Raw genomic sequence first — 14,129 nt, 5'->3', positions numbered from 1 at the left:
TAGCGGGGGTAGGCCGCGGGTAGGCCGCGGGCAGGGCGGGGCCTTGCAGGCCCGGAGTGGGGGCGGGCCTGAGCTGGGCGGGCCTAGAGGCACAGTGGGGCCTAGCAGGGACGGAGTTGAGGGCAGGGCTTGTGGGTTCAGAGCCTTTGAGGAGATGGGGCTGCTGGGTGCTCGGGGGATGGGGGAGCAATGCGATAGGGACGGGCTGAGAGATTGGGGGAGGGAAGGCTCTGCAGTGCTTCTGTTTGTGGTGGGAGAAGGCTGTAGCCTGGCAGAGGGTGGGTTTAGGTGAGATGTGAGGAGGAAAATCTTCGGTGTGAGGGTGTGGAGGTCATTCTGAGAAGCTGTGGGTGCTCCGTCCGTGGAGGTGCCTAAGGTCAGGCTGAGTGTGCCTGGTGTTGTTCAATCTGGGTGAACTCGCTGCTCCCTACAGCTCCCTGAAGGGACAGCATAGCGAGGGGGGGTCCCTGCTCCCAGCTAACAGCGACAGGACATGAGGTGATGGCCTCACGTTGCACCAGGGGAAGGTCGGGTTGGGTATTAGGAACAATTCCTTCTCAGAAGGAGCAGTGATGCAGTGGCACAGCTGCCCAGCGAGGTGGTGGGGTCACCATCCCCAAAGGTGTTCAAGGGATGTAGAGATGTGGCACTGAGGGATGTGGTCAGTGGGCATGGAGGGGGTGGGTTGGGGTTGCACTTGGTGATCTTAGTAGTCTTTTCCAAACCTTAATGATTCTGTGATTCTATGCAAAGTGTTCCATGGCAGAGAGTAGACTTGAATGAGTTTTAAGGCCCCTTCCAACTCAAACCATTCCATGGTTCCTTGATTCTATGAAAAACCAGTTGGCTGCTGCATCCACGTGCCCCGGACGTCCTGAGGAGATGCCATGGGGATGAAAGGGCATCCACAGAGCATCTGCAGAGCCTCCATTTCCAGGTACAGCATCAAGGAACCATACTAGAACCAGGCTAAAGACAGCGTGAAGGGTCAGCAGTGCCAAAAACAAGAAGCAGGCAAGTAATAGGGTAATTAATTTAAGAGGCTTTGCTGATTATATGTAAAGCCTTTAATAATTTAGGCCTTTGAATAAGTCTTTTTCCCCTTTTTGTCAGCAGAGTGCCTGCCTGTCCCCACCTTCCTCCTTCCTCCTGTGGGACTATATTTCTGCTGCTGGGGACTTTGGCATGAACTGCAGTGACCCTATGGACTTCCAGAGGATGGACCATGGGGCACCAGAGACTCCACCTCCCAGATCCAGAGCAAAGACTTTGACCCCATTGCCCAGCACAGGGTGCAGCTGCAAGCCCTGGACCCTCAGACCTTGGACCGTGGGGCTCCAAACAGGCTACACTGCACCAGGGGCTCTGCTGAAGCCTCCAAAACCCATAGAGGCTACCTGGAGAACTCTGCAGGTAGGTCAGTGGAAGGTTGTGTTTCTGTTATTTATTGACCAGCTGAAGGCTCACGGGGCAGATGGATTCCTCCTCAAGGCTGCATTTGGCAGAGGTAGCCCTGATTTCTGCTGGCTCTGACCTGTGAGTGGCAGCAGATGGGAAGCAGCATGGCCCTGTCCTGCTGCCCATCGTCTCCGTGACTCATCCTGCAGCCCAAGCAGACGTCAGTCCTGCTGTGAGCTGAGCAGTGCTGCAGGGGTGCTGCGCTTCACCTAATCCAAATAAAACTGGTGTTTTTTATTTATAAAATTTATAAATAAATTATTTATAAAATTTATAATCTTGCCCCAGACAAGGTCTGGCATGCTTCTGGGAGCCTAGTGCCCATGGCTGTACCCAGTGCTTTAAAATATGAGTGAGATGATCTTAGTAGTCTTTTCCAATCTTAATGATTCTATGAAATGTGGAAATGTAACACTTAGGGATGTGGTTGCAATTGGTGATTTTAGAAGTCTTTTCCAGCTTTAATGATTCTACGATGACTTCATGATGATCTTGATGGAGGCCAACCCCAGGTCCGTGGACAGAGCCAGGGCTGTTGGCAAGAGCTCAGGGGCTGCAAGCAATGCTTGAAAACCCTTCCTGCCACAATGGCACACTGCAACCCTACATTCATGATTTCAGTGCCCACACAGTGCAGGCAGGTGTTGAAGAGCACTTTGGAGACTCTGTGGGGAAAATGTTTACATGTGAAGTTGCCCCAACACAGCTCAGCCCCTGTGCAATCCTCCTGTGCTCTAGCAGCCAAACTGGAATCGTGTTGGGTTGATAGCAGGAAGCCCCATGCCACCCTGGCCCCAGTGCCTTCTTCCAAGCCTTTTTCTCACCATGCAGAGCCCAGAGCCATGCGCATCGCTGTCATCGGGGCTGGAGTGATCGGCCTGTCCACTGCCCTGTGCATCCATGACCGCTTCCATGCACTGGTGCCCCAGCTGCAGCTGGAGGTCTATGCCGACCGCTTCACACCGCACACCACCAGCGATGGGGCTGTGGGCCTGTGGCAGCCCTACCTGAGTGACCACGGCAATCTGCAGGAGACGTGAGTTGGGGGATCTTCCATGGTCCCTTTCAACCCATTCTGTGATAACTATGCAGATTAGGGGCTAGGCTGCTAGAGAGGAACTCTGCGGAGAGTGACCTGGTTGTCCTGGTTAATCATGAGCCAGAAGTGTGTCTTCGTGGCTAAGAAGGTTGATGGTACCCTGGGCTGCATTACAAAGAGCACAGAAAGCAGGGTGAGGGAGGTTCTTCTCCCCTCTGCTCTGCCCTGGGGAGGCCATATCTGGAGCACTGGGCCCATTGCTGAGCTTCCTATCTATCTTGAGCTGGGGAGCCATTGGAGAGAGTCCACTGGAGGGCTGCAAAGATGGTCGGGGCCTGGAATGTCTTCTGATGGGGTTTTTCCACACAGGCTGTGGAACAAGGAGACTTTTGAACACCTCCTGGGGTACCTCAACTCACCAGAAGCAAAGGAAATGGGACTGTTCCTGATTTCTGGATACAACCTGTTTAAGCAGCCTGTACCGGTAAGGAGCAGAGCACAGGGGAGGCAGGAAGGGCTCCAGCTCTGGGCAGTGTGCAGGCTTGAGTTTCTGGCCTGGAGCTGGGAAGCAGGGACGTCTCTGTCACTCCTGTCTCTACAGTTGATTACTGTCATTTGAGTGACATCAGACCTTCTCCCCTTTGCAGGATCCATCTTGGAAGAACATTGTCCTTGGCTTCAGGAACTTGACACCGAAAGAGCTTGAACTCTTCCCTGGCTACAGGTACTTTCAGGCCCTTTTTCTGAGAGTTTCTGGGCTCCATCAAAGTTACTTCCCTTAAGAGTAGTACGAATCACCTCAAAGAAAGCAGTAACAATGCATGAAAACCATTCCAGCTCCTTCTCTCATTCCAGTATATACCGTTGAACTCGAGAAGAAAATAGCTATGCAGTAAATGGGAAAAAATAAAGCCCTGGCTGTGCCCGTGCATGAGGCAGGCTGCAACCACTCCTGGGCAGCTGTTCAGGTCCTTACTACCTTCTATCCTCATGTCTTTCAGCTATGGCTGGTTCAACACGGCACTGATGCTGGAGTGCAGGAACTATTTGCCCTGGCTGACCAACAGGTGAGTACTGAGCCCTGCTGCTGCTCTTCCCTGGTTGACCTGGAGGGCTCAGCAGGGCCTTTGGCCATTAGGAAAATGAACTAATAATGGCTGGAGAGTATTTAAGAACTGCTGAGAAGACCATGGATGTTTATTACAAGGAGCAACAAGCCATACTTACTCTGTGCATCAATTACAGGCATTAATTTGAATGGTACATTAGCTTTTATGTGCCGGTAACAGATGAACTTGCTCTTCCAGGCTGGCACAGAGAGGCGTGAAGTTCTTCCACAGGAAGGTCGAGTCCTTCAAGGAGGTGAGATGGGGATGTGGGGAGCACGAGGCTGGAATTTCTGCTGCAGAAGGTTCTGTGAGGCCATCCACCCCAAAGCACTATGCTGCAGTAGAACTTAGGACTGGTGGGGAGCCAGGATGCAGTCAGGAATCAGCAGTGCAGTTTTGCCTTAAGCTGCAAACACTTTCTTTGCTTGTACATTTGGGAGCTATGCTGAGGAAGTATGGCCTGGGTCTGGCCCTTCTGTTTTATTCTTTACCAGAGTGCTGGACCAAATGCTTGGCTTGGTGTTGATGCAGGAGTCTCGTGCTCACTAGGGTAGCATCACTGTCTGCATGCTGCACACTGCAACACCTCTGTCTCTTGGCAGATGTTTTCCCAGGGAATTGATGTTGTCATAAACTGCACTGGGGTCCGTGCTGGGGAGCTGCAGCCAGACCCAGCTCTGCAGCCTGCCCGTGGGCAAGTCATCAAGGTGAGGCTGCAAACCTGCCCCATATGCATCCTATGTCCTGCCTGTCACCCGCTGTCACCCTCCTGCTTTCTTCCCCCAGGTCCTGGCCCCATGGGTGAAGCACTTCATTATCACTCATGACACGGAATCGTGGATCTACAGCTCACCCTACGTCATACCAGGGTAGGTAGCAGCGATCCTGGAGCTAGCAATGATGTGCACTCAGAGCAACCCCCAGCACTGCTCCCTGCTGACATCTGCACACAAGCTCTGCCTTCCCTGCCCATCTTTTACTGTGGAGCAGAGCTCAAGGAGCAGCAGTGCCAGGCAGAGCCCAGCTTCCAGCACTTCTCTAGCATCTGCTTCCCTCTGGGAGCTTTCTTAGAGATGCTGGGATCTATCTCAGATGGCAGCAGATGCATGTACCCAGGGAGCTAAGTAAATAAATCCATGTCTGCTGTGCATCCCCCGGTGACCCCCTGAGAGCAGCCATCCACTGCACTTTGGCAATGGAGAGGTTTTTTAAGCTGTAACCTGAATGCTACACGTCTGGCACTTCCCATTGTGCTAATATCTCAGGATCAGGCAAGAAGCCATGATGTAAATAGGAACTTTGAATACTCACAGCTCCCAAGTGAAGTGCTCCAACTGATCTCTTATCACAGTCCCAACCCCACAGAAATTCCTCTCTCTGTGTGTTTATTTTTGCTAGCTGTTCCATAGCCGGGTATAAGGCTGGCTATGAGGGGAGCAGAAAATGGTGGGAATCTGAGCTCCTTGCCAGGAGCATTCCATTCCCTCACCCTGTTGATAGGAGATGAAATCAGCCCTTTTCCTTGCCAAGGCCTTTCGGGTGCTGATAGTGTTTAATGAACAACTTTCCCATGAGCAGACACTCAGGCAGCACTTTCCTGCCTGCTTGGCTCACAAGGGTGCCTCAGGCGGGAGCATGCTGTGGGCATGGCAGGACCCACACTGAGTGCCTCCATCTGATGGCACCAGGACCATTTACTGCCCTTTGCTCTTGGTGCAGGAGTGAGTTCACAGTTTTGGGAGGCATCTACCAGCAAGGCAACTGGAATGAAGAGAACAGTGCTCAGGACCACAAGTCCATCTGGGAGAGGTGCTGCAGGCTGCTGCCCACACTGCAGGTGAGTAACCCCAGCCCAGCACCAAACCCCAAAATCAGCAGCACGTGGTGACTGCCTTCAGCAAACCCTGAGAGCTGGAGGGTTTTCTGTGCACCCCCTCATTGCTTGCACCTTCCTGGTGTGATTGCTGGGAGGATTTTAGCTGCTGTGAGTCAGAGCAATGCCGGGCTGATGGGATTCTGGTTTCAGAAAGCAGAGATTGTGCAGGAGTGGAGTGGCCTGAGACCAGCACGTCCCAGTGTCCGCCTGGAGCGGGAGAGCATTGGCCATGGGCATTCAAGGACAGAGGTACTGTGCTCATTAACTGTGATGCTAATTGGGTGCTGATGGCTACAAACTTGGCTGCTGTTCTACAGCCACACTGCCAGAGCTCAGCTGTCCTCGCTCCATCTCCCCTCTCCTAATGGCAAACCCTCGATTCAGTTTCAGCCCAGATCAGAGATAAGTGTCAAAAACATTGTGATGGATTTTATGGGGAGAACATTCCTGCCAAAGGAAAACTTGTAATTGGAGCTTTGTCCTTCACGGACAGAGAAAAATTCTGAGGCACCAAGCCCTGCCTATTTCTCTTTTAAGAGAAAGGAATTGGGAATGGTTCCAGCTGCTGTGTGCCACTGTCCTTGGAGCCTCAGCATAACACCGTCCATGTAGGAGCACATTACTCCTCAGCTCTTCATCCTGAAGCTCATCTGCAGTCCTACAAAGGAAACTGTGGTTCGGGTTTGTGCCTCTGTGCAGCTCTGAAGAAAAGATCAGAGCTCCAAAGGGGATGGTGACTGCAAAATGTAATTAAGTGTAATGAAAATAGATTCAATTTTTAGCTGGAAAGCTTTGGAAAAAGCTCAGTGTATTTAGATAAAGCCCAGAACATGGTTCAAAGTGAGGCTGTGTTTGAATTGCTGTATGGATCGTTCCATTCCTTTATCAGCATGTCATATCTGTGCAGCTTTGGCACAGGAGCGGTGCAGCAATCGATCCCAGCAGCAAGTCAGGCTCCAGCTGAAGCAAAGCCATTTACCTTGTCAGGAGCAAACCCTGCATGCTCTGAGGAGCAGGGTGGTGAGCTGCTGCATTCTGACTCCCTCTCTCCCCAGCAGGTCATACACAACTACGGCCATAGTGGCTTTGGGATCACCATCCACTGGGGCTGTGCTATGGCCGCAGCCCGGCTGCTCGGGAACATCCTGCAAGAGAAGCACTCCCAGTCCCGCCTGTGAGTTGCCTGCTCAGCTGGGATTATTGCAATAGCAGTAGCTTAGAAATCACAGCAAAAAGATGCAAATAACAGTGGTGCACGTGGGCTGTTGACACTCGTGCTGGCTTCGCTGACGCTTCCTCCTGTCTTGTTTTCGGGTTGCTGCCAGTTCTGTTGCTGCCATTTGCCAGACGGCTGAATTTCCTCCATCGTGGCCTCGCACAACCTACCCAAAGGAAGTGCTTTAAAACATGGACTAATTATCTGTGACAAAGTGTGATTTGCGGAATCAAACTCCATAACCCAGAGTTAGGTTATAAAGCAGGTATGTTTTATTCAGCATTTGGCGCCAAGCTGGGTGCAAGGGGGATAGCTCCTCCAAACTTGCACACCGTAAGGAAGAAGCTTGGTACAGATATAGGCCGAACGAATACACAATCAGTGGAATTCACATGCATATTCATTACATTCCTGACGTATCAACATATGGTCCCGCCATGAGCAGTGGGGGTCTCCTTTGCATGGGAGAAGACCCATTGTCTCTTGTGGTAGTGAGGGTCTGGCGCCCGGAAGATATCGCGTTGTACGGGAAGACAGGGTCCCCCTCCCGACAGCCAATAGCATTCAGTGCCGTTTTTCCCGCCAATAAACGCCATTTGCCGTCCACCACATTGGTGTCAGCGAGCCGATGGACCGAGCGACCTGGGATTGGTCGCCGTGCCGTTCCCGAACCAGGTCGCCACGCCTACGATAGGCAACAAGTGGTGCCGAAACCCGGGATTCGCCTGGACGGGTGAACGGCGGCCGGAGCGGCAGGACCAGCCCGGCGGGGAGGACGCTCCCGGACCAACAAGGAGGATGGAAGTCCTTGTGAAGGTCGTATCGCAGTTAGATAAGCAGTGGGGCATCGATTGTAAGCCCAAAGATTTTACTCTCGCTATTGCGAGGCTTTTGCGAATCGGCGTCATTGACCAGCCGGTGGATATTCTCCACCTTGAAGTGTGGGATAAATGCATTAAAGCGTTAACTGAGGAGACGATGTCCTCGGGCTGTGGGAGAAGCCTAGAGTCGTGGGGGAGAGTCGCGCGGGCCCTGCGCAGGGCCATGCGGGAGCGGGAGAGCTGGAGGGCGGCAGAGAGCCGTTTGTTGGCCACCCCGGGACTGGGAGTCGGGGCGGCCACGCGGAGTTTGCACCCCTCTGACGATGACGATTACATGTCCTCTCAATCGAACCCCGACCCGCCCACGGAGGGACAGAAACGTGCTAAATCCTTCTGGGGTGGGTTAATCGAGGAGGCCAGGGCTGCCACGGAGAAATCGGAGCCCGAGGAAATTTGGGCTCGACCGCCCCACTATGCGCCCCAAGATGGCGCCGAGCCAGGAGAGGGAGGGCGGGGGGAGGACGCCCTTGGCGGGAACATCGAGGAGGTGTTAGATAAAGGCGGTGGGAGCGACCGGGAAGGTGAGGGGAGTGTGAGTGAAGGGTGGAAAGCCAATCAGAGCGGCCGTCTGAAGAAATGCCGCTGTGGGGCGAACATCCCGCCGAGCAGAGGGCGGGACGAACCAAGAGGGAGGGAGCGGCCTGCCCGCAAGGGAGGCGGGCGGGGCCGGAGCCTAACAAAAATGTACAGGAAACCGGAAGTGGCCGCTCAGTCGGGCTCTGACTCCGGATCAGAGACTGGCTGCGACGAGTGGTTCGCAATTGACTTAAACTCGGAGGAGGAGGGAACGAATACGAACAGAGTTAAGAGCCGAAATATTCCCATCCAAATTAAAGAGAAACCGCGAGGGGGAGAAATCCCTCTTACAGACTGGAGGAAAATAAAGATTGCATGTGCTGACTGGGCCCCATCGGCCACACTAGCGTTCCCGGTCCGGGTGATGGATGGGGGACAGAGGGTCCACTCGCCGATAAACCCTAGGGATATACAAGCAATTGTTAAGGCAATTGCAGATAAAGGGCTTAACTCAGCTATGGTCTCCACCCTTATAGATGGTGTTTTTGGGGGAGACGATATGCTCCCATTTGACATAAAACAAACCTGTAGACTAATTTTTGACGGAGCAGGGATGATTGTTTTTAAACAAGAATGGGAAGATAACTGTGCAAGACAACTAGCTCAAGTAACTGGGGCAGATCACCCACTACATGGTTCCAGCCTGCAGCAGCTGATGGGTACAGACCCAACAATGATTACCCCCCAAGCGCAGGCCCTGGGCCTGCGGGCCCATGAAGTTATGACGACTACTTGTGCGGCCAGAGACGCTATTCGCACAGCCTCTAAAGTTATCGTTAAGCCATCGCCATGGTCCACCATAAGACAAAATGAAAGTGAGAGCTTTACACAATTTGTGGATCGCCTCCAGGCAGCAGTCGACTCCTCGACCCTGCCCGCGGAAGCGAAAGGCCCAGTTCTTGCAGACTGCTTACGTCAGCAGTGTAATTCGGCAACCAAAGAGGTCCTACGGTCACTGCCAGTAGGGTCAAGTATTGCGGACATGATTAAGCATGTCGTAAAGGAAGAGCATCTAGCTCCCATTCAGATGGCCGTTCGCACCGCAATAGCTAATGTGATGGCATGTTTTAAATGTGGCCAGGCGGGCCACGTTGTGGCAAACTGCCCTCAGTTGGGGGATCCACCAGCAGCGCTCCCCCCGCACAAAAATCAACCCAGAGGTCCATGTTGGGTCTGTGGAAAGAAAGGACATTTCGCCAAGGAATGCAGATCTAGAAACCAGGGAAACGGGAGGGGGAGAGGGCACCCAGGCCGCGCACAGCCCTCTCCCAATTGGGACACGAGGCGGCCCAGTTACGTCAACCCCAGATGGGGCAAGACGCCCCCGAACCCACTGCTCCCTCGAGAAGCAGCCAATTTTATGGTTCAACCAGCGACCCAGTCAAACCTGTCCCTACCTCAGGGACAGCAAGAACCACCTCCTGGGGGCGAGACCCCAGGGTGGCCCTGGCAGTAAGGTGTGACAACCCGCCGGTGGTGTGGGGGATTTGTTCACTCTATAATACCTTAAATAGCACCATCATTAGCGTCCCTTTTCTGATTGATACCGGAGCAGATGTCACAGTTATTCCTGAGACAGATTGGCCCCCACATTGGAAATTGGAAGACGCCCCCATGGTGGGCGGAGTTGGGGGATTAACCTGAGCTCGGAGGAGTGCTCATCTGGTAGCGATCGCGCTCCACACTGAAAAGGGACCGGAGAAAGTTATTACCCTTTTCCCGTATGTCATGCCAGGAGTCCCACCCCTGTTGGGGAGGGACGCTCTAGCCCTATTGAAAGCCAGGGTGACAAATTTACCGTAAGGGCCACTGCTGCATACCCACTCCCGCCAATTAGACTGACGTGGAAATCGTCCGACCCAGTGTGAGTCGAGCAGTGGCCCCTGTCAAAGCCTCGAATGGACGCCCTTCTTGAACTAGTCGACCGCGAACTACAGCGAGGTCATATTGAGCCTTCCATTAGCCCATGGAACACCCCAGTTTTTGTAATATCCAAACGAACTGGCGAGGGGTTTCGCCTCCTCCATGACCTACGTGAAGTAAATAAAAGAATCCAACCAATGGGTCCTGTTCAAACATTGCTGCCCATGAACTCTATGATACCAAAAGGACTACCCTGTGCTGTCCTTGATATTAAGGACTGTTTTTTCTCGATACCTCTGCATGAGGGGGACAAGGAACGGTTTGCTTTTTCTATCGTGTTCCCAAACAGCCAACACCCCAACCTACGTTTCCAGTGGAAAGTGCTGCCTCAAGGAATGGTCAACTCGCCTACTATCTGCCAGATTACAGTGGATCGGGCATTGGCACCGGTTCGACACAGTAACCCGACTGCAACCATCATTCAATACATGGATGATATCTTAATTGCTGCACCGTCAGGGAGCCAGGTGGACCAGTTGGTGTCAATGGTCTCAGAAATTCTGAAAACAAATGGGTTCGAAATTGCAAGCGCGAAAATTAAAAGAGGACCATGTGTGACTTTTTTGGGAGTGGGGATCACAAGTTCTTACGTGACCCCCCCCCAGATAAAAATCCATCGAGACGTCAAGACACTCCATGATGTGCAACAGCTAGTAGGGTCCTTGCAATGGCTCTGCAACACTGTCCTGATCCCTCCCGAAATCATGGCCCCCCTGTACGATCTTCTAAAAGGAAAAAACCCATGGGAGCAAAAAACTCTAACGACGGAAGCAGTGAATTCCCTTGATTTTATCGAGCAACAGGCATCATCAAGCACGCTTGCGAGATGGAATCCAGATGTACCACTTGACCTGTATGTGCATTTTACTGAGGGAGGAGGAGTAGGGGCACTAGCCCAGGGGCCTCCTGAAAGAGCTCAACCAATACAATGGATAGTTCTGGGAAAACCGTCACGTGCATTCTCTCCAGGAGTTGAGTGCATTGGCAACCTCATCTTGAAAGGCAGAAAACTCGCCCTAAGACACCTAGGCATCGAACCCGCCAAGATATATTTACCCTTCCGCAAACAGCTCCCAATGCAATCAGTGGCGATGTCAGAATATTTAGCTATAGCTCTCGTTGGATTTGGCAGAGAAGTCCAGTATGCTACAAAACCCCCCTGGACTCAAATGCTGGCAATTGTTGACATCGACCTTCCACCGAAAATCATGAACCAGCCCCAACAAGGACCAACGTTTTTTACAGACGCATCCTCAGCTACCTCAACTGCTGCGGCGGTATGGCAATCAGGAGGAGAATGGCACTGCATTAAAATGACCGATTGTGCGCTCTCAGTTCAGCAGTTGGAAGCAACAGCCGTAGTACTAGCATGTGGACTGTTCCCAATGGAACACCTCAACATAGTGACCGATTCGATGTTTGTGGCCAAGCTCTGCTTAGCCATGTCGGGACCTGGCGTGTCAACATCCAAAACAGCTCTAATGCTGGAAGAAGCACTTTTCTCCCGAAAAGGCACCATATCAGTCATCCATGTCAACAGCCACAACCCAATCAAAGGATTTTTTCAAATCGGTAATGACAGAGCAGATGCCGCTGCAAAAGGGTTGTGGACGCTAAAAGATGCCCGTCAGCTACACGAGTCTCTCCACATCGGAGCTAAAGCGCTAGCGAAGAGATGCAGGATCTCAGTCGGTGACGCAAAACACATAATTGCCACGTGTCCCCACTGCCAGAAAGCACCACTGTGGTCTAGTGGAGTCAACCCCAGAGGCCTTAAGGCCTCCGAGGTGTGGCAGACGGATTTCATACTATGTCAATTGCTGAAACCTCGAGCATGGCTAGCAGTAACTGTAGATACATACAGCGGAGTGATCGTGGCCACACAACACCTTAGAGCCGACTCCAAAGCAACCATCCAGCATTGGCTTACGGCCATGGCGTGGCTTGGCGTCCCTAGTCAGATTAAAACAGACAACGGTCCAAATTTTGTCTCTAAATCAGTCCAGGCATTTGTTCTGAAATGGGGCATAACCTTAACACACGGCATCCCATATAATAGCACAGGACAAGCCATAGTCGAACGAGCGAATCAAACGCTGAAGTCCAAATTGGAGGTATTGGCAAAAACAGAAGGTTTTGCCAATGTTGTTCCCCCAAGAGACCAAGCACGCCTGCTAGCAACCGCTCTTTTAGCACTCAATCAGTTCCCTAGGGGGGAAGAGACGAATAGCCCCACACAAAAACATTGGGCCACTCAAGCGCTAGAAGGCGGCCCGTTAGTTGTAATTAAAAACGAGCTGGGAGAATGGGAACGAGGGTGGAGGCTAGTCCTGACAGGGCGAGGATATGCGGCAGTCAGAAAAGATGGTAAAGTTAAGTGGTGTCCACTTAAGTGTATTAAACCGGACCTTCACAACAAAACTAACGAGAACTGTGAGTTTCTGTCCACAGGACTGGATCATCGAACGCCCTTGTAACCTGTACGACCCGACGGTGAGAGAGGACGACAAGTTGACAAAACACCCTGATATCTACCTCAGCAGGACCAGTTGCGATGATCGTAATGACACTGATCTTCGGACCCTACATACTGAATAGACTTGTGTCATTTGTTAAGAGCCAATTAGAAGAGGCTGACATCACGTTGGTAGAGCACCAACAACTGTTATAAGAATGTTCTTGTTCAGAGCACCTTATGTTTTCTATTTGAGTTTTCTATTGAAGATTGTTATATATTGTTATATTTTACCTAATTTAATTGTGCAAAGGGATAATCCTATCCTGACCCATTCCTTGTGTCAACAGTTTCCAGATGCCCTTTTCTTATCTGGCCACACATCCTGCTTACCTACATTCCTAAACAAGAGTTAATCCTTATCTTGTCCTTTCCTTATTCAAGTGCACTTCTGTCTCAGGGATCAGTCTGCAAAGGGCAGGTGGAGTTCAGTTGAAGCCTTGGCAGTCCTGCAGTCTATCTGCACACTGAGACAAGATCTGAAAGCGAGCTGGTGCCATGCGAGGTCTCCACTGGCTGCTCAGACACCCGGCACGTAATTGGATTTGCAAGCTGCCCCCAAGAGGCAAAAGCTCCTTAGTAGGAAGAAGCTCCTGAGGAAGTGACAATGGCCTCACAAGCACGTGCTCCACTTGAAATTGCTTTTCTTACGCTCAGGCCAGGACAAAGCACGGGTCTTCAGCACCTGGTTAGTGTATCTGGCAGCAGACAGCAGTGGTTACCTAAAATGGCTTTCCAAGTGATGTTTTTAGTAACAAAAGCAACATGTTCCAGCCCTGTGTACTTGCCAATTCCTATATATAGCACAGTGCATATGCCAAATAGCTGTTCTTGTCCCTAAAACTCCCACGGGCACTTTGGTTTCTCATTTCCCTCAGCTGTGAGATGTGGCTGGAGGTAGCCCTGGGGCTGTGCTGATCAGAGGAGGCACAGCTCCCAGGGGGGTGACTCTTCTTGGAGAGAGAAGCAGGAGGTGGTCAGTGTCACTTCTAGTGGCCCCAGGCATGGTTCTAGAGATGAGCTTTGGCCTCTTGTTCCATGCCACGTGCCTTTCCTGCTGTAAAGATTTCACAAACAGGTGCTGTGAGGTCAGGAAGCATCAGTCTCAGATCCAAAGTGCCATACTGGTAAATGAGAGCTGCTGCAGTGCAGCCAGGTTTGTCTCACCTTTTGGGGAGCTGTATTCAACAGTCCCATGGCCCCTGCACCCTGCCCAAGGACCTGCTGTTATGCTTCAGGTTACCTAAGAGTGAGTGCTCAGTACTGCAGGAAACAATCCACACACAAGACCTGCTGCCCCCAGGCACATATGAGTTTTCTCTCTGTTTCTGAAGAGCTGTGGAGGTCACTGTGCCAGCACAGCCCCAGGAGACCTCCCTGTGACACAGTTCTCCACTGAATGCTGTGACTGTTCACACTGTGAACTTATCAAGTTTTACACATTGTGAGCAGTGGGAAGAACCTGAGCAGCTTTGCTGAGCACATGAGCTCAGTGTTTGCCATTGTACAAATGCAGCAGTAGTTCTCACCATAAGG

General features: G+C 51.9%; 2 protein-coding genes across 4 annotated transcripts; both read left to right on the top strand.

Annotated features, from left to right (window-relative positions):
- The first annotated feature begins 161 nt into the window (after nucleotides 1-161).
- DAO (D-amino acid oxidase) lies at nucleotides 162-7,307 on the top strand. 3 transcript variants are annotated; one of them, XM_031592465.2, is made up of 12 exons: nucleotides 162-1,014; nucleotides 1,117-1,413; nucleotides 2,290-2,494; nucleotides 2,867-2,981; nucleotides 3,145-3,221; nucleotides 3,499-3,564; nucleotides 3,805-3,859; nucleotides 4,209-4,313; nucleotides 4,393-4,475; nucleotides 5,326-5,443; nucleotides 5,633-5,731; nucleotides 6,541-7,307. In XM_031592465.2, exons 3-12 carry the CDS (start codon nucleotides 2,301-2,303, stop codon nucleotides 6,658-6,660), a joined length of 1,032 nt encoding a protein of 343 aa, XP_031448325.1. In that variant the 5' UTR covers nucleotides 162-1,014; nucleotides 1,117-1,413; nucleotides 2,290-2,300; the 3' UTR covers nucleotides 6,661-7,307. The 3 variants fall into 3 exon arrangements, with proteins under 3 accessions (XP_031448325.1, XP_089977146.1, XP_031448326.1); XM_090121020.1 differs by having other exon boundaries at nucleotides 1,114-1,413; XM_031592466.2 differs by lacking the exon at nucleotides 5,633-5,731.
- Nucleotides 7,308-7,742: 435 nt separating this feature from the next.
- Nucleotides 7,743-9,611, top strand: LOC149915527 (uncharacterized). The gene has a single exon (XM_090120880.1). It carries the CDS (start codon nucleotides 7,743-7,745, stop codon nucleotides 9,609-9,611), a length of 1,869 nt encoding a protein of 622 aa, XP_089977006.1.
- The last annotated feature ends 4,518 nt before the right edge of the window (nucleotides 9,612-14,129 follow it).

Source organism: Phasianus colchicus, chromosome 18 (assembly GCF_987193195.1).
Source record: "Phasianus colchicus chromosome 18, bPhaCol1.hap1.1, whole genome shotgun sequence".
NCBI classification, from domain to species: Eukaryota; Metazoa; Chordata; class Aves; order Galliformes; family Phasianidae; genus Phasianus; species Phasianus colchicus.
The sequence above is the reverse complement of the archived record's forward strand: the minus strand, read 5'-3'. Positions and strand labels throughout refer to the sequence as shown.

Bases quoted from the DNA above. Each gene is read 5' to 3' on its own strand.
- LOC149915527 (XM_090120880.1), top strand. From the start codon at position 7,743: ATGCGGGAGCGGGAGAGCTGGAGGGCGGCAGAGAGCCGTTTGTTGGCC.
- DAO (XM_031592465.2), top strand. From the start codon at position 2,301: ATGCGCATCGCTGTCATCGGGGCTGGAGTGATCGGCCTGTCCACTGCC. The intron at 2,982-3,144 runs GTAAGGAGCAGA...TCCCCTTTGCAG, and splicing joins TGTTTAAGCAGCCTGTACCG to GATCCATCTTGGAAGAACAT. The intron at 4,476-5,325 runs GTAGGTAGCAGC...CTCTTGGTGCAG, and splicing joins TCACCCTACGTCATACCAGG to GAGTGAGTTCACAGTTTTGG.